General features: G+C 39.0%; 6 protein-coding genes across 7 annotated transcripts; 3 read left to right on the forward strand and 3 right to left on the reverse strand.

The window, feature by feature from the left end:
* LOC125469994 (cysteine proteinase inhibitor 5-like) lies at positions 1–294 on the forward strand. The gene has a single exon (XM_048568310.1). It carries the CDS (start codon positions 1–3, stop codon positions 292–294), a length of 294 nt encoding a protein of 97 aa, XP_048424267.1.
* Positions 295–4,095: 3,801 nt separating this feature from the next.
* LOC103954466 (FRIGIDA-like protein 1) lies at positions 4,096–7,305 on the reverse strand. Its single transcript, XM_048568571.1, has 4 exons — positions 6,229–7,305; positions 5,601–5,776; positions 4,572–5,513; positions 4,096–4,247 (listed from the first exon to the last, which is right to left on the reverse strand). Exons 1-3 carry the CDS (start codon positions 7,127–7,129, stop codon positions 4,572–4,574), a joined length of 2,019 nt encoding a protein of 672 aa, XP_048424528.1. The 5' UTR covers positions 7,130–7,305; the 3' UTR covers positions 4,096–4,247.
* A 447-nt stretch (positions 7,306–7,752) lies between these two features.
* Positions 7,753–10,656, reverse strand: LOC125469939 (superoxide dismutase [Cu-Zn] 1-like). 2 transcript variants are annotated; one of them, XM_048568185.1, is made up of 8 exons: positions 10,494–10,656; positions 9,655–9,744; positions 9,441–9,542; positions 9,232–9,327; positions 9,070–9,101; positions 8,879–8,954; positions 8,359–8,412; positions 7,753–7,969 (listed from the first exon to the last, which is right to left on the reverse strand). In XM_048568185.1, the coding sequence occupies exons 2-8, from the start codon at positions 9,728–9,730 to the stop codon at positions 7,947–7,949; spliced, it is 459 nt and encodes a 152-aa protein (XP_048424142.1). In that variant the 5' UTR covers positions 9,731–9,744; positions 10,494–10,656; the 3' UTR covers positions 7,753–7,946. The 2 variants fall into 2 exon arrangements, with proteins under 2 accessions (XP_048424142.1, XP_048424143.1); XM_048568186.1 differs by having other exon boundaries at positions 9,655–9,782; positions 10,493–10,652.
* Positions 10,657–11,724: 1,068 nt separating this feature from the next.
* Positions 11,725–16,503, reverse strand: LOC125469938 (coiled-coil domain-containing protein SCD2-like). Its single transcript, XM_048568184.1, has 16 exons — positions 16,110–16,503; positions 15,312–15,940; positions 14,925–14,997; positions 14,734–14,775; positions 14,563–14,625; positions 14,351–14,400; positions 14,225–14,252; positions 13,960–14,088; positions 13,813–13,873; positions 13,485–13,592; positions 13,210–13,331; positions 12,980–13,049; positions 12,845–12,883; positions 12,500–12,540; positions 12,141–12,270; positions 11,725–11,961 (listed from the first exon to the last, which is right to left on the reverse strand). The coding sequence occupies exons 1-16, from the start codon at positions 16,419–16,421 to the stop codon at positions 11,843–11,845; spliced, it is 2,016 nt and encodes a 671-aa protein (XP_048424141.1). The 5' UTR covers positions 16,422–16,503; the 3' UTR covers positions 11,725–11,842.
* A 1,861-nt stretch (positions 16,504–18,364) lies between these two features.
* Positions 18,365–20,647, forward strand: LOC125469953 (protein CANDIDATE G-PROTEIN COUPLED RECEPTOR 2-like). The gene is made up of 6 exons (XM_048568227.1): positions 18,365–18,824; positions 19,381–19,572; positions 19,732–19,894; positions 19,986–20,088; positions 20,186–20,267; positions 20,348–20,647. Exons 1-6 carry the CDS (start codon positions 18,522–18,524, stop codon positions 20,423–20,425), a joined length of 921 nt encoding a protein of 306 aa, XP_048424184.1. The 5' UTR covers positions 18,365–18,521; the 3' UTR covers positions 20,426–20,647.
* A 2,256-nt stretch (positions 20,648–22,903) lies between these two features.
* On the forward strand, positions 22,904–24,476 carry LOC103962938 (ankyrin repeat-containing protein BDA1). The gene is given in 3 exon segments (XM_009375718.3): positions 22,904–22,945; positions 22,948–23,484; positions 23,584–24,476. Coding segments are annotated over 3 exon segments (1,389 nt in total). The 3' UTR covers positions 24,394–24,476.
* Positions 24,477–25,832: the final 1,356 nt, after the last annotated feature.

Below are 25,832 nucleotides of genomic sequence, written 5' to 3' on the forward strand. Positions count from 1 at the left end.
ATGCATCCTCATTGCTTCTTCCTCGCACTCTTTGCTCTACTGGTTTCTCTGGTAACCGCCACTACAACAAACAACGTTCCCGGTACCTGGAAGCCTATGGACAGCATCGATTTAAACGCGACAGAGATTGGAGAGTGGGCCGTTTCCGAGTACAACAAGAATGCCACAAACAAGTTAGTTTTTGAAAAACTGATTTCATCTGAGATAACATTTGTATCAGGCACCTTATATTTGCTTCTTGTTGCGGCTAAGGACGAGTCTTTGCCTAATCGCACCGGAAATTACAGAGCTTGAGTACACGACAGGGATGGAGCGCCGCGGGAATTGATAGCCTTTTTTAAGATAGAGGCCGTAGAAAATAATATTTAGTGATCTCAAAATTGTTGAGTATGTCAGTTTGGATGCTTTACTTGTATCATCCTTTGTTAAAATAAAGAAATTGACACGTATAAATGAAAGATTTTCTGCGGTTTTGCTTTACTGGTATTTGGTATTTGGTTAATCCACCTCATCTAAATTACGGAGAATGAAGGATTTGAATTCGGATCACAGTGGTCTAAACGGGAAGGACCAATTCACCATAACAATCCACGTTCTCTTTTTTCGTTGACAAAAAGTTTTTTTTTGGTGTTGTGTTGTTTGGGGGGGGGGGGGGGGGGGGTGGGGGTGTGGGGTGGGGCGGGGAAGGCTACCCCATCTCAAGCTAAGGCCTACACCTCTTTGAGGATTTATAGAAGGTCTTAGTCCTTTTTTTTGTTTTTACAAATCGTCCACTAAGGAATTGCTGACATCGAGGCTCGAACCTAAACCTTAGTCTAACGAAAAGAGATAATTACCAACTCAACCAACTGTCGTTGGCACCACTTGTGATTATTTTTTTGACGAAACCACTTTGCCAATGGTTGAGTTGAGTATGTCAATTTGGATGCTTTTTTTTATTTTTTATAAGAATCTAATGACTAATTGTGTACACCCAAAATTACCCTCATCAAAATCAAAATGGATAATTTTTTCATCTACTTAAAAGGGTAAAAGGCAATCAATGAAACCGCCCATAAACATAACAAATCAAAAGTTTCCAACACCGTCAGAAATCATTGGTTGTGAATATAAGCCACCAACAACTATAGGATTGAACTAAAGGTGATAAATGGCCGGGGTGCTGAGACGGCACTACATAGCCACTGCTGGAAGACACTGACCGGTCATTGTATTTAGGCGCTCTAAGCGGATCCCCATATGCACAAGGGATGGAACTGTTCAGGCTTGCATTGCGCACTGGTGTAGGGCTTCCTGCTGATCCGAACTGTCCAGTTCTTCCATTTGCAGGTATACTTGTTCTGTATCCTGCGACTAATTAATGGGCTCAGATCTGAAGTTACAAGACCACTACCAAATTCTTTTTCGTTAACTTCAGCAACTTTGTACTGTTTGGTTATATTTGTACATTAGTATCCTGCACTATCATATCATTAGGTATGCTCGTAACTCTGCACATGCTGTTTCCCCTAAGTGCATGGTGGTGCTTATGACTTATGAGCTATACTCGAACGTGAACAGCAAACTTTGTCTTTGCTTGATTCAGGTGCTACACAATTCTTTAAGATATTGAAAATTGGAACTCTGGAAATTGGGCATTTTCTTGATATTTCACTTTCTTTGTCCCATTTGTTTCTTTGGATTCTATTTGCGTTCTAACTATTTTAATCTCCTATTCGTAGCAATTGGTGCAATATTTGCTGCAACGGATTCTGTTTGCACGTTGCAGGTATGGCACATATCCATGTTGCATCTGAGTTTTCAAACAAATACATACGAATAGTTCCACATTGGATTTGTTTGCCGAATGTCCAGGTGCTCAATCAAGAGGAGACACCTTTACTCTACAGTCTTGTGTTCGGGGAGGGTGTTGTTAACGATGAGGCATCTGTTGTCCTTTTCAATGCTATTCAGAGCTTTGATCTCACCCACCTTGATTCCGGCTTTGCTTTGCACCTTCTCGGAAACTTCTTATATTTGTTTTTTGCAAGCACCGATTAAATTTGTAGGCAAAATTTACAATTAGAAATGTATATACTTTTAGGGTAATGTTATAGAGAGTAAATTTGTAGATAAAATTTATAAAGTAAATAATGTATTATCAATAGGAATGAGCATGTTCATCAACGCTTAAGTCATAATCCAATAATCAACTTCTATGTCATTTAGTTTACAAAATTTTGTCTACAAATTTACTCTCCCTAACATTGCCTATACTTTTAACACTTGAGCTACAAAGTCTCACATTACAAATTAGATATAAAAGATGTATAAATATAAAGCACAACAAAATATAGGCCAACTTTTATTCTGCATTCGAAACAGTCTCATACAAGAAGTCTATACTCGTCTGGCGGGATAGTTAACGACTCATTTTTTGCCACAATGATCAGCCCATAAAACGTGCCTGAAATAAACGCGCTTCCCCCCCCAAGTCACACTTTGAAACACTAACTTGTTTGTGCCTGTGACATTCTTGTTGTATTCTGAGACCCCCCCTCTCTGCGATGCTTATCACATATGGATCCTTGAGGTCTTTAATTTCCTTCCACGAGGGACTCACTTCCCTCGTCGCGGCGGTAGCGGCAAGAGTAAGCAGGGTAAGGAGTGCGAGGAAGCAATGAGGACGCATCGTAGTAGGTTTTCGGTTCTCAGTAAAGCAAATCCAAATATACCGATGGACAGTCTTACTGGTGCTGATGGTTTGATATAGTAAAGCTATACATTGAATGCTGCCTAATTCCGTTTATCTTACAAACTGGAAGGATGGAGTTTGGTTTTTATTGAAATTTGTACCTTTCCAAATAAAATAATGTCACAGATAAGGGCGAAGTCTGTAAAAGTAATCTTTTAATGTTTCTTTCAAGTTTCTCTCCACTTCTATAATGACATACGACGTATGTGCTCATGTTTTGAGCACACTTCAAAATCTCTTGCATGTAAATTGAATGTGAGATGTCAAATATACAAAGTTCATATATATGACTAATTGCCTGAATAATTAGAGCCTCGTGTAACGGTTTGCATTGAATCTAGCTATTTTTTCACAATATTTTTATTTGGACACATATTGGGTATGGAAAGTGACTTAAAGCCACTTGAAGCCATTTGAAAACGTTAAAATACAGTGTATTATTTCTTTATCTCTTCACATATATTATAACACGTGAAGCATTTGTTTGAATACCGATCACCTTGAAAAATTTCTCGTCGTTATTATTGCTTTCTATACTAGCCAATCTGTCCCGATTCAGTGCACCATATCCATGCTTATCTAATATATAAACAAGTATTTGACCATATGTTGTATAATTATCCATGCACCAATAACAATTTTCCCAAGACTCATTGCTTCTTGAACAGAACTCATTGGTTACAAAATGCGTCCTCATTGCTTCTTTCTCGCACTCTTTGCTCTGCTGGTTTCTCTGGCAACCGCTACTACAACAAACAACGTTCCCGGTACCTGGAGGTCTATAGACGGCATCAATTTAAACGCGACGGAGATCGGAGAGTGGGCCGTTTCCGAGTACAACAAGAATGCCACAAACAAATTAGTATTTGAAACAGTGATTTCGGCTCGGACTTCATTTTATGAATCAGGCACATTATATTTGCTTGTTGTTGCGGCCAAGGACGAGTCTTTGCCCAATCCCACTGGAAAGTACAAAACAGAAGTACTCGATAATGATGGAGGGCCGCGGGAATTGATAGCCTTTTTCAAGATAGAGGCCGTAGAAACTAATATCTAGTTTTGTCAAAATTGTTAAGGGTATGTCAATTTGGCTGCTTTACTTGTACCACCCTTTGTTAAAATAAAGAAATTGGTGCTTGTAAATGAAGGTTTCTCCTGTGGTTTTGCTTTACTTTAAATAATGGAGAAAGAAGGGTCTGAATTCGAAACACAGTAGTCTAAACAGAAATATGAATTTGACTTCAGAACAATCCACCCATTACGATTTCTTTTTCAGACTATTCCACAATTTGGATGCTTTACTCCATTTATTTATTTATTTTTTTTTTTTTGAAGAAGAAGAATCTAAACACAATTTGTATTACACCCAAGCAAAATGGATAATTTTATTATCTCCTTAAAAGGGTAAAAGGCAATCAATGAATTCATCCATAAACATAGCAGATCAGAAGCTTCCAACACCGTCAGAAATCACTGGTTGTGAATGTAATTTACCAAGAACTATAGGATCGGATTAAAGTCTGGTTTGGTACTGAGATGATTCTGAAAAAAGTTGATATAAAAAAAAGCTAGGAGTTGTTTTTGTGTTTGGTAAACATTCAGCTTCAGCAGTTTTGGGTTGAAAAAAGCCAAAAACAAGAAGCTGCAAAACCCAGCTTTGAAAAACGATTTTTTTTCACATCTGTTTTACATAAAAGTTTATCAAACACTATAATATTGTTTTTTTTTTCAAAAGCACTTTTACAAAAAAGTTTACCAAACACCTTGCTGTTTTATTTCACAGCTGCTTATTCTCAGAAGCAGCTTTTTTTTAAAGCACAGCAATACCGAACCAGCTCTAAAGGTGATAAATGGCTGGGGGGTGCTGAGACGGCGCGCCATAGCCACTGCTGGAACACACTGCCCGGTCATTGTAATTAGGCGCCCTAAGCGGATCCCTATAGGCATAAGGGATGGAACTGTTCGGGCTTGCAATGCGCACTGGTATAGGGCTTCCTGCTGATCCTAACCGTCCAGTCCTTCCATTTGCAGCTATACTTGTTCTGTATCGTGCGACTAATGGGCTCAGATCTGAAGTTACATGACCACTGCCCCCAAGTTCTGAGTTAGTATGTACCTGAGACGGACCTGTCAATCCATAGTCTCGAGCTGTCAAGTTCACGAGCTGGCCACGGGTACCAGGAGAGGAACCCACCAAATCATACGATCGAGCAGATAAGTTATTATTAGTATCAGGAGCGTAGTGTGCTGAATCATAGTACCGAGAAGGGTATTCTGCACCTTGACCGATGAATGAGCCTCCTTGCTCATGATGAGATGCTCGCAGTGGGTTCAAGGTGGAAATGGTGCCATAAGAAGTACTGGGCGGAGTGGTTGCTTGTCTGGGCATTCCAGCCGACGATAACAAGTATTCTGCACTTCGACTGTCATACAAGCTTACTTGGCGAATATAAGATGGTTGTATAGCGCGTACTGTGGCTGGTCCTCTGAAAGAAACAGTTTGAGCAGCTAAAGCTCGAGCTGTTCGAGGATGCTTATTTCTGTTCTGCTTATTTGGCTGACCTGGGGCAGTACGTTTCTTACCACTCAGGGGTTGCGGCTGAGCCTTACGGCCAGGAGCTGTTAGAGTTGCTTTCTTCTCTTTTCTCTCCCTTCTGAGCTGCCTAATGCGTTTTCCAAGGATCTCGGGATAATATTCTGGTTCAACGACAAGCTTGTAGTCCTCAACGCAACGTATTATGCCTCTTAGAGCAGCTATTTCTTTGTCTATGGCCTCATCCTGCAGGGGATTTAATGATAAACACTATATAAAAGTTCGTTCTGAGTCTAAGGACGGTTGATGAGGCAAAAGAAACACCACCTATACCTGTGCTTTAAGACGGTCTTGCCCCCTCTTGGAACTTGTCCTTGCATCTTTCGTGATGAACTTTAAATGTGCCTTAAGCAAGGGTACAGGGGGGAACTTGTCAAACTGTCCATACGCATGACTGAATCTAACAGCGTCAAGCCGCTTATTCTCTGATACAAGCTTTTGGATGAAATCTGCGTCACAAAAAAAATAATTTAAGAGTTAACCGACTATAAAAAAAGGAGGTAGCAAAAACAAAAAACTAAAGATTTTCTATTTCAAGACAATATATCAGGAGAATTTCCAGCAGAAATTAATAGAAGACATCTAAAGTAACAAGAGCATAACTTTCTTCCCATGATTTCTTCTAAAACCGTAAAGGTAACCTCACAAGACATTCGTTGTATCAACTATCAACAGATACTTACATAACTTTGTCCGTAAGGGTGCACTCAAACAAAGTAGATTTCCCTGAAACTATGTATGCTTTTGTTTAGAAAAATATCACACAATCTCCACCATACGGAACCCGTAATTGAATTCATAGGAGTAGAACTATGAGTACTCAACACCGAAAGCAATCTATAAATTAAATGTCTAATAAAACGATAGGAGCAACAATAAGGAAGGCTCTCCAAAAACTCACCAGAGGCTTTATCGGCGAAACCAAGAGACCTAAACAACTCCGGTGCAGAATTCCGATCTGCTACGCAACTAAAAAGCTTCAAAATCTCATCACTGTCAAACTCACCACCCAACCCAAAAGCATCCAGAAGCTGAAAAAAAGCCCAAACCTCCAAAGAGTTCGACATTTGAGTTATCACCTTTGCCTTCCAAGCCAATGCAAGCTTCATTGCCTCTCTGAAGATATCGGGTTTAATCACTGGTTTCACATTCACCAGCCCTTGTAACAAAATCGCACAACTTTTCCTAGTAACAGTGACGTCAAGCTCCTTATCTCCCTCATTCGACTCTGATGGATAAAACCATTTCACTGCCTCGAGCACTAGCTTCCCAGCATCCAAAGAAACCTTAAGCGCATCCGCAACACCGTCACGCACCGAACCCCGCTCTTTCAAATGCTCATTCACATACAACAGCAACGCCTTGCCGGCATTTATCGGGACGCCATTAGAGGTCGACATTTCCGGCAAAGGCTCGTCGGTTTTGACTTGGGTTTCGACGGAATCGAATTGGGTTTTAAAGGACTGGAGGGTGGCGGTGACTTGGGATTCTTTCGAACTCAATTGGGCGTCACCGGAACCCAATTGGGGTTCTTCGGAATTGGGTTTAAAATTCAATTCGGGTTCTTTGGGTTGCGATTGCGGAGCCGGAGCGAGATGGGTCTCTTCCGATTGTTGTTTTTGCAGTTGGTCGAGCTTGGATTGGATGGAATTGTCGATGGAGCGGAAGTGCTCCTCGAGGTCCTGCCATTGGAGGCTAAAGTTGGCAACTTTGGAGGCGTGGGTCTTGAGGAGGTTGAAGGATTTGCGTAGCTCCGGCGTCATGTGAAGGTCACCGGAAATTTTGTCGACGGTGGTCGACATCGCTTGGCGAGATTATATAGTAGAAACGGGAGAGCGGATTCGATTGTAATTTGCTAAACTAATTATGGAACCGTAGAATTGTGGTTTTTTGGATTTTGGGGCGGAGGTGGAGGAGGAGTGGCGTCAACCGAAACCAATTAGGTAAGTTCGTTTGGCGAGTGAGTTTGTGTTTTTGCTCGAGCAACTTTTGCCCAAAACTAATTGTTTGGGCCAAATCTGTATAAACTCAAATTTGACCCCGTGTCCGTTTGTGATTTGCTTACATAGAACGCACTTTTGTTTGTAAGCGCTTTTATGACTCCCAATCTTTTTTGTTGTCAAAAAAATAAATGTTTTAGCTTTTTCGGAAGCAGTTTCATGCCCCCATCCATTTGCGATTTGCTTATAAAAGACACTTATAAAGCGTTTTTACAAGTTTTCTTATGCCTCACAATTGCTTTTGATTGTCATAAAGCGTTTTTAGCTTTTCCATGAGCAATTTCGGGCCTTGATCCATTTGAAATTTGCTTTTGTAAGACGTAGAATGCTATTGGAACGCTTTTAGAATAAGCGTTTTATCACTTCCTGAAGTACTTTCAGGCCTTGAAATAACGATCAATGAATGAGAACGAAAGAAACACACATGATCAAACTCATAAGCACCTTATGCATCCAAGATTTCCAATCAATGAAGTTTGGACAGAATTTTAAACACCAAACATTGTCAGCTAAACAAGACATGGTTTTTCTTATTCAAAAGAGTTCTAAATTTCTCTCAGGCTCATAGAAACTTAATACATTTAACTGAAACTCCACATCTTTCGCTCGGTACTCAAGTTCATCCTTGCAGACCGATAATACCTGCACAAAAGTAGACACACCGGAACATAATTAGAAGCATGTTGACGGACACGAATCAATGTAACTACGCAACACAGAGATCTCCACAATAACAATATAAAAACTACGCAACCCAGGTAGATGTCTATAGACAAACACAAAAACAGGGGCCGTGTATATAATTATAAACCACAACTTGGTTTAAGTTTCCATCCTCATCCGGAATGGAGGCGGAGACAGACCAAGATTTTGCAATAGTCATCTAATGTAATTTTAGGGAAGACATTCCGTTTTCTAGCGATGTTGAAAGCACCTTACTATGATCATCCAACAAGAATAATCCAAAATTATATGACAATTAATGTATAGCATAAACATTGGGTTTGATGAGATTAAGCAAATTAGCTTACCGCAAGCTACCCTGCCACCAGCATTTCCAGTGGATTTGCTGAGCTCATGCCCACCTGTGTACAAAAACACAAGTATTTGATTAGATCCGATATTGGATTCCAAGTGCATTCACTCTAAGTAGAGAAATAACATAGCCAGAAGTTTTTTCATGCTTAAACCTAGTTAGGAACTAAAATTTACAAGGAAATAGAAAATAACTCTGAGGAACAACAAACCGACAGTCACCCACTAGTCTGTAGCTCATTTGGAAGGATGAGGAGCACAAGATAAAGCAATGATGAAAACCAAAATACCGATCCCCAAATGATTTGCACGTATGTAGAAGCTATTGTATACCAATTGGAATCAGAAGCAGGCTAAAACTACCCGTAAGTACAATAGTGCTCACTGTAGAGTCACAGCCTGATGTGGAGTGGGGTGACCCACTGAAAGATGATAAGGTGCGCCCATCACACTGACTAGCTAATAAGTGCTATGGAACCACTTAAGAGAGAGGAGTGAGAGAACAATAAAGATTACCCTTGCCCAGGTCATCCGGGTCGCCATGGACAACAACTGCCCTACCAATGATAGAGTGTGGTCCGGTGAGAGGAATCTGCAAACAATAATGTAACCTTTATAAAAGATGAAATGAAACTCAAGAGCTGTCTGAATACGTAAGTTTTAATAATAGCATAAACAAATAATAATTGGGGAGGTCAATCACAAACCTGCTTGTCAATAATTGTGAAGGTTGCAGTTCCTGAAGCAAGGAGATAAGAAACACATTAAGCTGTCATTAGTCCGTATCTATCAAGTCGTGAAAACATAAAAGAGTGTTCCAGGAAATTACAAAACAGTTAGAAAGAGCAAAAGAAGAAAAGGTTATCTACCATCATCCCCAACAGTGATATTTCCAAGGTCGCCAGCATGACGATCCTCATCTTCAGGGGCACCATGCTCTTTTCCATTAGGATTGAAGTGCGGCCCTGCAAATTGATATTGGTCATTAGATACAACACAAAGACAATTTATGGATATAGAGTGGAGATTTACTCCTTCAGAACATAAAGGAGAACAATCACTGGTCAATGGCCCTTACCAGTTGACAAGCAACCGTTTGTTGTGTCTCCGAGAGCATGGACGTGGAAACCATGAAGTCCAGGCTTGAGGCCAGAGACACTTCCAGTCACAGTAGTTGGGCCTTCAATGAAATAAAACAATAATCAATTCAAGCGATTGTTTCCCCTTCTTCGGAAAACACATAAATGAAAGGAAAAAAACCATCCCGAATAATCAATTATCATTTAACCTACCATCTCCCTCCTGGACGAAGTTGATGGTTCCTTTAACACCCTCGCTGGAGCCGAGAACAGCAACACCCTTCACCATGATTTCAACGTGATCTGAACAAAGTAACTATTAGATAATGACCAACGCAGGGCCTGAACAAAAGAACCGGAAAACAGCTCAAGTGTGTAAAGAAATTGACAAGTTCAATTAATACTAAAAAAGTGACAATCTTCTGCTCCTAATGCGTTCGTTTTCAACTGGAATTAAATTAAGATGAGTAATGGGTTGCTCTTCTGACATGGATTTCTCCACCCAACACTCCACCTTCTGATACATACAAATATTGTACAGCCAATGGAACAGATGAAGCAAGAAATTAAACTTAAAACTACCATGTTCAATTTCCATATATTTTCATCAAGTTCCTCTGCAGGCCAGAATAATTTTAAATTTTTATCATAAAAAGATATAAACATACCAAATTATTTTTATCAAAATAGAGCAACCACTGAGAACTGATGTGATCTATGATTAAAGTTAAAAAAAATAAAAAATAAAAAATAAAAAAAATACTAAATTAAAGTAAATAATCAAGAATTTAAGCTGAGTCACACTAATCCAATTCACAATTAAAACTATAAAAATACACAAAATTTAAAAAAAAATTTAAAACAGCTGCTAAATTATGAAGGATAATAAAGGCAGATCTTCAAGATCATCATTAAATTCAAGCTGTAATTACAACAATAACCATTTCAGATAAAAGAATCAAAACCCATATCACAAAATCTCACCTTTTGATTAAGAATTAAAAAAAACCGAGAAATTTAAGCTGCCAGATATCAAAGATTCAAGCTTTTACCTCAGGAAACCCCTTAGAGAGCAGAGAGAGAGAGAGAGAGAGAGAGAGAGAGAGAGCGGAGGAACACGACGGCGTTTGATAGATTGAACAATCTGAACCAGATGCCTTGTGCAAATGTGGGAGCTTTGACCTTCCCGTTGTAAAACAAGTGGCGTGGGACTGACAGCAGACGGTCTCACTCTCTCACACATACATAGTGACGCATGCCGAGCCATTCTGCCACCACCTAACCGCTTTGGGGTAAGATGGGGATTTCACAGTGCTGTACTGGGCTGGGCTAGGCTGGGCTTAGCCGGAGGAGCTTTTCCAATGCACATGCTTATATACTCATGCTATGTGCACATCTTTCTATTAGCTATTTAATCAAATTTCAAACGAATGGTATTAAAGTTTTAAGTTAGGTCCCAAAGTTTTAACTTAGGTCCCAATCAGATCTTTCGAACCCAGTAGCAAAGGCAGAGATTCATTCTGGATCTTATTATCTGGAGCACAAGGACGAGTCAATCTAAACAATTTAAATTGAATCTGACAGTTCTCATCAACTTATTTCGCTAGTCCACTTCACACAAACTAAGCACTTCGGTTTCTTTTTCACACAAACTAAGAGCTTGTGTTTCTTAATCCTTAAACTTCAGACACTAATGGTTGGAATTATGAAGGATTTAAATAAAATTGAATGATGTGGCTTGTCCAATTCGTCTACTATCTAAGATGATAGAAATGTAGTATAGAATTATGGTAAGAATAGCATTACTTGCAAGCATTATTTAAATTCAATAATATTTTCATTAGTCTAATTTAAACTTGAGTGCATGGATCTAACCAGCTTCACTTTAATTATATAATTTTGTTTGTACGTGCTTGTGACTATTTTAGCGACATCATTGTGTGCCAAATTTTTATGAGAATTTTCTCAAATAAGCTAGTAAACTTTTAACTTTTAACACTGTTTCTAGTTTCAAACTTTCAGTTCAAAAAAAAAAAAAAGATCCCGAGTCAACAAGACTCCCTGCTTTGTGAGGATCGAAGAATAAACCTCTATCGTATACAACTTTATCCTTACTTAGCAAATAAACTGTTTTTACTACTCGAATCCGTGAACTTTTGGTCACAAAGAAACGAACTTTCAGTACAGACTTACTAACGACCTTGAGTTATAATACCAAATGCTTCAATCTGTCCATCAATTGGTAGCCACATATGTACAGTAAGAAATCTTGTACGCAAATATTTGATTGAATATCTGATGATCGAGTATACTTTGGTGTTTCTTGAGATGAAGAGACCTCTCTACATTCAGCATAATTGGATAGCATTGATCTTAACCTTGCTCAACAAGTTTTAATCTATCAGAAGTCGGACAGACTTTGCGTTCTATGCATCGAATCATGCTCGAGCCATTTCCGAGATTCTCTCCATAACTGGGTTTCGATTCCCAGCTTCTTCAGCTCCACAAGACCGCGCTCAACTGTACAAACCGGAAGAACCCGCCATATCAGATTTACGCAGATATCAATATCATGTGTAGCACTAAATCAATAGCTAGTAGTATGTTGACGGGCAGGAAGAAAGAGATGAACTTAGCTACAATGTTAACTATTAGAGTAAGAGAGAGAGAGAGAGAGAGAGAGAGAGAGAGATGAGTACCATCAACTGCATCGTGCGAGGTGGCGGGTGAGTTGGAGTTGTGGTTGATCCAGAATTGCAAACGCTCATCTGCTATATCTGGTTCCACGCCATGGTTTTTAGCTCTTCTCCAGAAATATGCAAGCCAAGCCTGCAACAGCATCGATCGTCTCAAAGTGTCATAGATAACTGTTTTTTTATTCGAGTGATATTCCATTCTAACCTAAGATTACAAGATTGGGGATTCGAACTTAGTTGTAATCACTGTAGCGGGGAAGCTCACTACTCTAGTCAACTGCGCTAAGCCTGAATTTTGCGTAGCATCATAAGTGTTTACATGTTGGAAATATAAGAAGAATGCAGAAGGCGAAAAACAATACCTGCTTGAAAAGCACATCTTCAGACTCCTCTTTGCTGAGTTCTAGAAACAATCAAAACATATGTATCAAAATGTGGCAACTTTGGTCGACATGAAAAGAGACCATAGCTTGGAGATGTGCAGAGAGTGTTCAGATGAACTTGTAATTGCAAGGGACGCGTTGCTCAAGAAGACGCTGAAGAGGGTTAGAGTGGTGACAGGTGATCATGACGATGGTGTTAAGGAGAAAAAGGAGGATCATAAGGAGGGTCGAGAAATAAAAAGAAGACGCGCAGTGTGCGAAAATGAGGTTTGCAGTGTTTGTATGAAAGTGACCGGGTGTATGTTTTATATGATGAAATCTTACCAAATGCTTCAAACTGTCCATCAATTGGTAGCTTCAAATCTACATGTAGAAAAGAACTTGTCAGGCAACTATCATGATATTTCTGTCGATTTGATTCTAATGAATTGCTCAACTGTGAATAAAAAATCCCTTCACCTATAAGACCAGTTTGCTTCGAACTAGGGCGTCGATGTTTAGCCATTGCAAGTGCCACTGCTTCCTCTACCTTCGAGACATGACATGAAAAACTGGTCATTGCAAGCAATGAATGGCAATACAGATCAACAGATCAATAAAAAAGACAAACTTTTTTTGTTTCACAAACTGACTTGCTAATCATGAAAGAAACAGATAATATTTTTAAGATCATGAGGATTGGGGAAAACCTTCAACGAAGCAAGTTCGCGCAGACCCTTCTCCACCAAGAGCATGCTCTCAATGTTTCTCTCGCCCGAGAGTTCATTCAAATCTCGTGGACTATCTTCTCTTTCATCTGGATCGTTGTTGTCTTGACAGACCGAAATTAACAAAAGACATGAGTGATGGGGATCGCTAAAGGTTTAGTTTTAAAGATACTGAGAAATTAAGTCTGTGTTTCTAACAGAGAAGGCAAAGACAAATGTATAAGACAACCAATAAAGATTGAAGCACTCAAACTTACCTATCCCCTCTTTCGCTTTTTGTCCAGCTGCTACTATAGCTTGAACAGGAAGAGGAGCAAGCGATGACCAGAATTCGGATCTTGATGCCGCTATCTCAGCATGAATACCTGCCAAAATACCCTATGGTCATTCAGTAATCACTCCTAAATCGTTTATTTGCATCATTCGGACATCTTAGAGACCTTCAGTTGAACAGTATAAATTCTTCAACAGAAGAGTTTTCTCTGTATTTTGGTGACTAGGCATTGGAGGATTTGCATTTCCATGTTCCGGAAACCCTTCAATAGATAGGAAGTTTTATTTTGGGGATTAAAATTACTTGCTTACCATGCTCAACGCATAAACTCCAGTATCGAGCTAGCCAAGATCTCTTCAAGACCACCTCTTCCTAAGATAAAACAACTGAAAATCATGCAAAAAGGGTAAGAAAGAAACAAGAACTGACCCATAAGAGCTAAACATATGAGCACAAACCATCTCTTCGCGACTCAGTATCATTCGTTGAGTCATAATCTGAAGTGATCTGAGTTCGTACTCTGCTTCGTCATTTCTACCACCATGAGCGCTACCACCATGAGTCTGTGCAGCCTCTTTCAAAGCAACCTGTGATGCATTGTGTTCAAACTCATTGGGTAAAAATTTGTTCAACCAACTCAAATCAAATCACGACGACATGCACTTTGACATGCACACACATGAAAGACAAGGCAAAGTGTGTATGTTGAAGCATAGCACACACCTCCCTTTGCTGCAGTGCTGCCTCCTTTCTGAAAAGAAAACACATCGACGTAAAAGTTAGCATTCTCAAAGTAATAATCAATCTGGATTGGTATGCAGGTACACGCATGAAAACTTTGAAGCTTGCCTGCTTAGAAGACGGGCTTCCAACGTCACACCTTCGCCAAGATTAGCAACCTAAAGATCACACACAAACAATGAAATAATACCGGATTGGCCAGCACATCATCATACATGCTCATGCTGAAAATCAACTGTATTTACACCATGAAACAAACCAAAAAAGTACGAACCAATAAACGTGATACTATTTCTGCCTTGATAAATTTAAAACATTACCTGTTGCTCGAGCTGTCGAGCTCTTGCTTCTGTTTCGTCGCACCTCTCTTCTGCAAGTCGAAGCTGGGGAAGCACGTATCAGAATGGAGTGGCAGAAAGAAAAATACGATAACCGTATCACATTATAAATGTTACATTAACACCATTAGAATGTTTAGTTCATTGCATCACCTTTTCGAGTAAATTTTCATTTTCTTCCTGGAGCATATCAAGCTGCAATGAATTCATACCTCATTAGTTGATTTTCCACTAGATAACTGCTCTTATCAACTATCTAGTCTTCGCCGGCGAACTTTAAATTTAGAGTCTATTAACTTGAAAATTGTTTCAAACAAGAATCAACCGGAGAGAAGAAAATATACCTCATCTTCTAAAGCAGAAGAACGCTGCGCCCGATTTTCTCTCATGTTAAAAGTCCCTAAATCCAAAGACATCCTGACAGTCGACCAGAGCAAGAAACGATTAGATATAACACGTGTCGAAAGGAATTGAAAGAAACTACTTTAAAGAACTAAAGAGAAATGATTTCAGCACTCCCTTTCTCTCGACCTGCACTCCTCTCCTTTCTTCTAGCCGTTGGATTCATAAACCAAAGGAGAGTTAACTAACAGAAACAACGAAAGGAGTGCAGAATGAAAAATGAGAGTGCGGAAATCGTCTACCTAATTTATATCAAATCACCATGGATATCAAGACATGAAAGTATTGATGATGACTCAGAAAGTAGTAAATCTTTAAGAGCTTGATACCTTTTATCTCTCCGAGTATCAGCTGAAGCGTCTGATCCACCGGAAGTAGAGGTTGGCCGTAGTGGTACTGGTGCTGGCTCTCTTCGATTATCAGCTGGAGGATCAGCAGAAGAGGGTGGCCTAAGTGATATAGGTACACTAGCTGGCATGATGTGGACTGGCTTGGTTCCTAACTGTGGACGGGCAGCAGCTAAAGAGCGTGCAGAGGTAGGTTGTTCGACAGCACTGGTAGGCTGAGATGACCGGGCAGAGTTCAGGCCTGATATAGAACGAGCAGAGGTAGGTTGTTCGACAACATTTGTTGGCTGAGATGATCGAGCAGAGTTCATGCCTGATATATTACGAGCAGAGGTAGGTTGTTCGTTGGAATTTGAAGGCTGGGATGGTCTAGTAGCGATTGAAGAGCGAAGAGAATGTGGTTGTTCGACAACAGGGTGAATGGGTTTTGTGTTGATGGATTGGTATGTTCGGCTTGCTGGTGTTGAATGAGCTGATGACGGTTGTTCTGCGTACTGATATGGTCGACTAGATGGTGTCGAATGGGTAGAAAATGGTTGTTCCATGGAGTTAAGAGACGGTGATGATCGTCCCCGTGTAGTTGTAGAATGTTCTTGAGCGGCACGAACTGACTAATACCAGAATAACATTTAGGCTTCAATTCAAAGTAAGCACATATTATGTTCATAAAGATACAATATCACATTCAAATACGAATCACTAAAATGCTATGTTGTCAGACTGTGAATCGGAACCTTGGAATCCACTATGTAACATCAACATTAACCATAATCCAATTACCATTGGAGAGCGTGGGCGCATTGATCTTCCGCCGACAAGTCCAAGGCTGCCTGTGCCGCTTGACAAGCCAGGATCATAAGAAAGATCGTCGTCCTCCTCATCATTGTCGTCAGCTGGTTTGTGAGCCATCACATGTGCAAGCCTTTGCGCTGCGGCTTTCGTGTGCTGCACTTTCCTGGCACCCACCATTCCAACCGACCCCGACCTCCCATGGTGGTTCATTGGCGACATCATTGGCGAAGTTGGTGCCCCCGGGGTGCCGCCACTACTATTGCTTTTCTGCCTGACGTACACCGGCCTCATCCGATCCATAGCTTAACTGCCTCCACTGCCATTGAAATTTGATGAACGCCAAGAGAAATTACCAATGCAATTACACGCATAAAAATCAACAAAAAAAAAAAAAAAAGAATAAAAAAAAATATGATGAAATCTTGAGCAGAAGGAAACCTGTCTGGAATCTTTGAAGGCAAATGCAGCTCCAAATGCCTCAAATTTCGTGACTTAACGGAGTGCTATTACTTGCAACGCAAGAAACTAAACTCTGATGGCTTCGGTTTTTCGACGGAGCTCAATAATGTCACATTATCCAACAGAATCAAAATCTTGAAGCTTTTACGAACTCTGGAGCGGGAAGCTGAAAGGATACGATCCGAAGATTGAGGCGCCGAGGGAGAAGAGTTAATGGAGCTTCTGGCGTTGATTGGGACACGTTTGGTTTGAACCAGTTGGTGCTAAAAATTGAAATAACTTTATTTTAAATATTACTAGATTTTGATTAAAAACAAAACCAAATAAATATCAATATGATTTTGGTGTTTTCATTATAAAAGATTTTGGTACTAATTATTGACAATCTAACGATATATGGAGTCGTAGATCTTGTTTAATTTTGTTCGATGTATTCCATCTGATGACTTAAATCGAAGAATGTCTAAGAAGTTAAAAAATGATTTTTTAGTTAAAATGGTCATGAGATTTGCATAACACATCATTTTGGCCCATGAGATTGAAAATCAATAGAAATGGTTCCTGAAATTGTCCACCATCCATTATTTTGATCATTTCGTTAAAAACTCCGTTAAGTGTCCCAGAACTCTTGCCTAATTTCTGACGAGTTTTTCAGTTTTTCTGCAGAGCAGTCACCTTTCAGGTTATTTTCCGACCATCTTCAACAACCACTGAGCTTCCAAATAGATATAATCTTGTTCTACACTTTCCTATCTTTATTTTGATATATTATTGGTCGAATTTGATTAAGAAACAATTGAGTTACGAAGTTTTGAAAATTGTCCAAACTTTCGACCAAGAGCTCTGGGACACTTAACGGAGTTTTTAAAGAAATGATCAAAATAATAGATAGTGGACATTCTCAGGGACCATTTCTATTGATTTTCAATCTCAGAGACCAAAGGGATGTGTTATGCAAATCTCAGGAACCATTTTGGCTACAACTTTTATATTGAATATCGTTATGCTTTGATGACAAGTGGACGAGGAAAGAAAAAAAATGCAGTAAAAATTTTTTGTGTGAAATTACCTTAATTCCTATGATTTTTTCTTTTATAATTTTTTGCTGAATATAATTAGAGGATCAAATGACCTTTTCATGCTTTTTCTGAATGACAAAAATGTTTGTAAAATAAAGATTTGGTCTGATTAGATTTTCAATTGAAGATAGCCTATTTTATCTTATTATTTGAAACAAATCTCAAAATTTGGACGTTTCCTAGTTTATGCAAACGATATTAGAGGATGCACGAGTTAATACGCTTAACTAAATTTTGTAAGACCATCTTTAAATGGTATGCTAAATCTTAAGTGGAATGTCATGTAATCAAATTTGAAAATAGGAGCGAGTTCTAACCGATTGACATATCAGTTTTCATATATCAAATTTGACATATGAGAAAAGATGATGTCAATTTTTTTTATTATTTTACCGTGTGAGTCCTATTAATGCACCAATTATATATCTTGAAAATGTATTGTAATTGATTTCTTTTTAAAATGGATCCTACAAATATCATTTATAACAAAAAAACATATTGGTTAGAAAACGAGAAAATCTAATATTGCCACGTCAGCCATCAAATTAACATTTGAAATTAATCTCTTGATATCTCTTTTGGAGATGCTTTAAGTTGTTTTTAATCGAACGCAACAATTGATCTTAACTAATTAAGTAAAAAAAAAAAAAACAAAACAAAAAAAAAAAGAGGAAAGAAAAGCCCAAAGCCTACCCGCCAAACACGTCCCTATCCTTTCCAGTCATTGCTCCTTTACCCAACTTTGGTGGACTCTGCTATTTTCCAATCATCCCAGAATCCTCAAAACCTAGGGTTAGGGTTTTCGATTTCAGTACCCAAATCGCCATTCAAATTAGGACTAATCTTTTTCCCCAATTGAAAAATGCAAGCTCTCGAAGAAGCTCCCTCGCAATCCGGACTCCCAATTCCACTCACCCAGGCCCCAAATTCAACCATAGACGACGGCGTTTCGGGCTCCGAATTCTACAGCTGGCTCGGCGAATGTCATGGGTTCTTCCACAATGTGGCTCTGATCGTGCCCTCGCTTCTTTTCGTCCTGTATTTGGCGTTTCAATCGAGAAAAAGCTTCTCCAAGCTCTCCCATGGCCGCTCTTATATCATGATTGCCTACTACGGGTGCCTCTGGCTTGTGAGCTTGCTCAATCTTGCTTGGTGCTGTTTTCAGGTTCGTGTTTCATTTTCCCCTTTTTGAAGTTTGCGGCTTTGTCTTTGTTCCTCGTTTAAAACTTGAATCTTTTAGCTGAATAGTAGCATGGTTATGGGTAAAATTTAAGGCTTTCGGTTATTAGTTTTGGTGGAATCTTGTTAATTAGAAGTATGATTGTTATTTGGGGCTCATCTCGAACTGTTTCGGTAGGAAGCACTTCTGCTAGTGGTGCTTTTAGCCTTTTATTAGAAACAAGTCGAATTTCTTAAATAAGTCCCAAGTTCTTTCTTGAAAAGCACTTGCGAGTGCTTCATGAAAAGCACTTTGGAAGTGCTTCCTGAGGAATCACCTAGCAAGCGCTTCTACAAAAGCACTTTTAAGTTTTTCTGTCAAATGTAGTTAGAAGTGCTTCTGGTTGTGAGAAAACACTTTTTGCCCTTCTAGTTCCCAAAAAGGCCCTTGGTTTGCTAGCCGTAATTGATGTGGTAAAAGGTAAATGATGGTTGTTCTCGTTTCGAGGCATTTCTTGATAGTTTTGCTAAGATGTGGTTGAATTGTCACCGCTTTGGTTCAGGCATGGGAGTGCAGTCCTGGAAAAGAAGTAACATGGAATGTATTATCTTTGTTCACAACCTCTGGGATGCTATTTTTGGAAGTAAGCTTGCTGGCATTTTTGCTTCAAGGGAATTATGCAAGTGGACTGGAAGCTTTGACACGGACTTTTGTTATCTCAGGGATCCTTGTTGTTTTGGATGTACTTCTCAAGGTATCGCTCGTTCTTTTGCATGAAATGGATTTTCACCCTTATGACCTTTTTAGTTACTTCAAGAATATACTAATGGAAACATATATGTCGTTGAAAATGCACATCGGTACATTATTGTGGTACATAACAGACTTACAATTATTCTCTGTTGTCATCCAGGCAATATATCTATTTGGACTTGGCATTCCATTGTTCATCGACAATAATGACCGTGCGCATCGAACAAAGTGGGCCTTGTGGGTTGTCCACAGGCTAGTGATTACTGCAATTTATGGCTTCATATTGTTCATGTACCATTCCAGGTGGAGAGAGAGGTTACCGGGTATGTTCATCAGCTATTTAATAAAATCTGATGTCTTCATCGATTTCATAGCTATTTAACAAAATCTGATGTCACTTTTCTTGTTCTGCAGCAAGACCTGCATTCTACAAGTATACCGCTATCATGTTTATGTTAAACGTACTAGTACTGTTTGCTTGCTTGCTTACTGGAAATGGGGCTGGATTTGGATTCTGGTATGTGTAAATTGGTCTTTGGTCTGAAGTTTCTATGTTGCCATTAGTTTAATTTCTAAAGAGCTTCTATAATTAATTTTCAAATTTTTATTTGCAGGCTATATAGTGCTACTATTGTCTGTTATCACGCCTTTTATCTTCCGCTTTTGTACGTAACATTTCTGGCAGACTTCTTCCAGGTATTTGTAACTCCGCGTTTCTTATAGTATTATTGTTATACTTCTTTCCCTAGTGGTAATCGACGTTTGGATGAAAACAGGAAGAAGATTTACAGTTGGAGAATGTGTACTATTCAGAAATGAAAGATGCCGGTTTCTTTGACGCGGATTGGGAGTGATGCACTAAGCTCTATATCGAAGATGGTTTTGGTTGTCCGGGAACTCTAGAACTTAATCGCTAGATGATCCGGTTATTACATGATGTACATAGAAGTCGATATCTTACTGGATTAGCAAAATATGTCAATGGATTTTGTCGTTTTTAAGTGTTTGTATGATGTGATATTGTATGTTGTGTTGCTTTTGGCAGTCACAGAATAATGGAAGATGTATTTCAGAGATTCTTAGTGCTTATGCAACTGAGTTAAAATTTGATATGATCAATTTGATCAAGTGCTGTTATGCTCATCGTGCACCGGTTAAAATAAATATGAACCTTAACTTATTCGTTAATGACATGATTATTGGAAATTAGTGTTTTTAAATTATCTAAAAGCTCTTTAAGTGCGTCTGAGAGAAGCATTTGTCATGTACCAAAGTTAAAGATGTGTTCCTCTTTGCTTACGAGAGATCTTAGATTCCAATTTCGTATATTTTATGTTGAATTAAAATAAAAAAACTTATTATATTAAATGTTTTTATAAGAGGGAATTGGAGTAATGGTTTCTTAATTTTAATTGAATTCGAATAATGATTCCTTAACTGAAAATCTATGACCATTGATCATTTAACTTCTCAAAATGTGCAGTTATGGTCTTTTTTCGTCAACTTCTACCACCACGCGCATGAAGCTAAACCAACGAGCAAATATGGAAAAATCAAATGTGATAATAGGAGCAATGGTCTCTCAAATTTACTCAATTGGAGCAATGGTTCCCTAAAGTTTAACCCAATTAGAGCAATGATCACTTAACTTTAATCCAATTGTAGCAATGATCCTTCCATCATGACTCATTTTGGCGAAAGTTCTGATGAATTTGACTAAAAAAATCATAGTTGCACGTTTTGATGAGTTAAGGATCACTGCTCTAATCAAGTTAAAATTAAAGGACTATCATTTTCTTTTGGGAATTGTTATTAGCACTCCAAAAATCTCATTTGACACTCTAAATTTTCTATAATTAGAAAGAAAAATACACTTATAAAAATTGTAGAATAAGATTTTTGAAATGCTAATAATATTTTTTTTTTTTTTTTTATAAATAAGGGTAAAAAGAAAAAATGGGGACAGAAGCGACTTTATATATTCTTTGTATTCGCAAATTTTTCTCAAGATCGTTTTGTCTTATCTGAAAAGTATTCCAACACAAAACTTGATTCATTTAAACTTGTGCACCTGTAAAAAAACCTGACCTCCCTCCACAACTCCGACCACCAACTATGGTGGCATCTCAACCGTCCGCACGAACCCTGCTTGTATATTTCCGAAATATCTCCGCCTCCACCACCGCCTTTCCAACCTACACACATCCTTGCTTCTCTCCGCTACCAAAGTATGAGAATTTCAGCAATCCAGACGGAGATTGCCCTGACACTGAGAGTTCCTCTCTCCTCCATTTTTGTGTTCTCCGAGCTTCTCTCGAACCACAAATTCTCAAAGGTATGGACTTTTTGCTTTCTAGTTTTTGTTTGCATTTGGGTTGTTTTTGTTCTGCCTCAATTTTGGTTCTTGATGAATTTTTGTTAATTTTACTTGCTGATTTGATTTGATTTTCTTTTCTTTTATATTACCCAAAATTTATGTTGCTATCCCCGAAGCCACCCGAAGTAGGAATAAATAGTGTAGCTTTAATCTAATGAATTAGAAATTTTAAAAGCAAACTAATGAAAAAAAGATTTGAAAACTTTGAGATTTAATCAAAATGATAAAAATGTGTTGTAAGTGAATAGTATCATGAGCGATTTTTTAGAGTAAAATTGTCATTTCTCATTAAAGTAAACGGTACTAAAAGTGTTTCGTTAAAACTTCTAATTTTAAAAGCGTTGAATGGTTAAGTTGGCAATGGAAAGTCCAGTAAAATTATGGAGTGGACTCATTTGAATTACAGTGGCGATAGAGTTAACGGCCGGTGCTGTAGTTTTGATATGATTTATTGGTTCCCGATTGAACAATGGACGAACTTTGATGGCGATGTAACATCTTGAAACACCGACATTTTACTTGTCGAATGTTATTTCTATGTTCCAAGACTCCTTACCATTCAGATATCTGCAATATTGTTTCAAACTTCCAACGAAGGACGCTGAGGCCGCTATATGATGTCACGAAATTTCGACTGAAAGATTATTCTAAGTTTATCCTGAATTATTTTAGTTATCTCGTAAATAGATTATGAATTTACATGAATAGAGTTCAAGCAATTAGTCTGCTACGTGTCTGATTCTGGAACTTCGTACCTTAACAAAACCTAACAGGTTATGTTTATACAGTGAAGAATTATTTGACCTTGAAAGTGCTGCATCCTGGATTCACACGCATTTGAACCTTGAGTGTCAAGCTATTCTTCACCCAGTGAAAAACTATTCACGTGCTCAGGCATATATATAGACGCACTCAATGGAGATGAGTTGCTTATCAATTAACACAACCATTTGCAATGGAGGCAAGGCTATTTGACACTTCTCAGACGGGAGACGGGGAGATGTCCAACTTTTGCATCAATTGCTGGCAGGGAATCCACTTCTACTCCATAGCCTTGCGCTAACTTCCACAGAGAATCCTTTACATGTTGCTTCGATTGCTGGGCATGTCGACTTTGTCAAGGAGATTGTGAGGTTGAAACCAGATTATGTTGAAGAAATGAACCAGGATGGTTTTAGCCCCATGCATATTGCATCTGCCAATGGGTATTTGGAAATTGTAATGGAGATGCTGAGAGTTGACTGGAGACTATGCCGGCTACATGGAAGAGATGAGTGGACTCCTCTTCATTATGCCACTAGCAGAGGGAGGGTAGACGTGGTTAGAGAAATGGTCTTGGCTTGTCCAGAAAGTGTTGAAGAGGTGACCGTACAAGGGGAGACTGTTATTCACCTTGCTGTTAAGTGCAGCCAATTTAAAGCAATTAAATTTTTGGTGGAACCGGTTGCAGAAACGAACAAGGTGAACATCCTGAATATGAAGGATAAGCATGGCTACTCGGTTCTCCATCTAGCAACCTGTAAAAACCAGCATCAGGCAAGTACTATTTGAACCGTTGATCAGTACGCATTTTTCTTTCTTATAGTCATGAGAGTTTTAGTCCATATTGATTTGTTAGTGCACTAATGCTTGCAGGTGGGGGAAGGATTGGTTGGCAATGAAACAATTGCAGGAGCCTTGGAAGTAAATTCTGTAAACAATAGGGGTCTCACAGCTTTGGATCTGGTCTTTCCAAATGAAACCGGTGATTGGGAAATGGAGGCAATCCTTCATGGTGCTGGAGCTTTGAGAGCTGGAGATATAGTCAACTCTGGTGTCCAATTGTTCAATTCTCATAGCCATAGCGAGAACCACACGGCACCAGAGACTCCTCAGTTGCAGCAGGAGCAGCAGAAGACAAATTGGTGGGAATTCTTCCAGTTCAAAAAGGGCAGAGACTGTCCTAGAGATGCACGTACCGCTCTGCTAGTTGTTGCTTCACTAGTGGCTATGACCACCTTTCAAGTGGGACTCAACCCTCCAAATGGAACTTGGCAGGACAGTAGTGACGTGAATAATAAAGGGACTGGCAGCAGCAATGAACCAGTACACTTGGCAGGAAGGTCCATCATGGGTTCTTATAGTGAAGTTTCATTCGTCGTTTTTGTGGTTCTCAACTCAATTGGATTTTACTTCTCTCTTTACACGATGATCATCCTCACAACCAATTTCCCTCTCCAGTTGGAGCTTCAAATCTGCATCATAGCGGTATACACCACCTACGGCACTGCGGTTGTCAACATTGCGCCATCATATAACAGCTGGCTCTTTATCACCGTGTTCACATCGGTTTTGCCTTTTTTGGTCGGACTTGCTGCCAAATGGGCTAGACACCCTGTCACAATCTGGCTTACAAAACCTCTCGGGAAATGGATCCATCGGTTCTTTGAATTAATTGGGTTATAAAATTATTATTGTAAATTGTTATTGAAGGCTTCTTGTACAATAATGTGGAAAGAAAACAAAATAAACAAGAAACTTTGAACTGATTGTTTATTTCCACTATTTATCTCGTAGAGATAAATAGTGTGGTTTACTTCCATTTCAGAGCTTCCTTTTGAATTGAATCTGAGTGCATTCAAACCTAGAAATGTTGACTTTATTAGTTTACTTCCGAGGATTGACCCCGATGCAGATGTTCCACCATATAATGTCACGAAAATTCGACTGAAAGATTATTCAAAGTGTATCCTGAATCGTTATAGGTATCCATGCTTATATAGTGAAGAATTCTTTGACCTTGACAAACATATTTTTGAGTTTTAACAGTGCTGCACCTCGGATTCACGGGCATTTGAACCTTGAGTATGTCAAGTTATTCTTCATCTATTGAGAAACTAGCCACCTGCTCGGGCATATATATAGACACACTCCAATAGAATAATGGAAGACATACATTTCTGGCAGACTTCTTCCAGGTATTTGCAACTCTGTGTTTCTTATCGATAGTATTATTATTAGTATTCGTTTCCTATTGGTAATTGACGTTTGGATGAAAACAGGAGGAAGATTTACATTTGGAGAATGTGTACTATTCAGAGATGAAAGATGCCGTTTCCTCGACGCAGATTGGGAGTGATGCACTAACCTCTCGGATGGAGTCTCGTCCACAGATAGAGGAAGAGTACGCGCTCTACGGCTTACGCAGTATCGAAGATGGTTTTAGTTGTCCGGGAACTCTAGAACTTAGTCGCTAGACGATCCGGTTAACACACTCGCTGTACATAGAAGTCGATACCTTACTGGATTATCAAAATATGTCCTTGGATTGTGTCGTTTAAGTGTTTGTATGATGTCATATTGTATCTTGTATTGCTTTTTGCTGTCACAGGATAATGGAAGTGTATTTCAGAGATTCTTAGTGCTTATGCAACTGAGTTAAAATTTGATAAGATCAACTTGATCAATTGCTGTTATGCTCATCTTGCACTGGTTAAAATAAAAATGAACCTTAATCTATTCATGAATGATTAGTGGAAATTAGTGCTTTTAAATTAAGCCTGATTTGGTATTGAGGTGCTTTGAAAAAAGTGGGTATAAAAAAAAGTTGAAAGCTTTTTTGTGTTTGGTAAACATTTAACTTCAGATTTTTTTTTTTTTCACAGTTTTAGATGAAAAATAGCAAAAAACACAAAGTTGTAAAACTTAGCTTTGAAAATTCGGCTTTTTTTGCTTGCCCCCTCGTGAGCTTGAATCACTTGACACAAATGCAATGCCGATAACTCCTTGTAATGCTTCCCTATCTGCCTAACTTTGACCCACTCCGATGAAGCCGACGAAGAAGAACTCGAGTTCTTGGCGAGTTTTTGCTCCGGCGGTGGTGTCAGCGGCGGCGTCGTGTTTTC

The sequence above is a fragment of a genome, unplaced genomic scaffold (assembly GCF_019419815.1).
Source record: "Pyrus x bretschneideri cultivar Hongxiangsu unplaced genomic scaffold, Pyrus_bretschneideri_v1 Contig48, whole genome shotgun sequence".
Classification (NCBI taxonomy): Eukaryota; Viridiplantae; Streptophyta; class Magnoliopsida; order Rosales; family Rosaceae; genus Pyrus; species Pyrus x bretschneideri.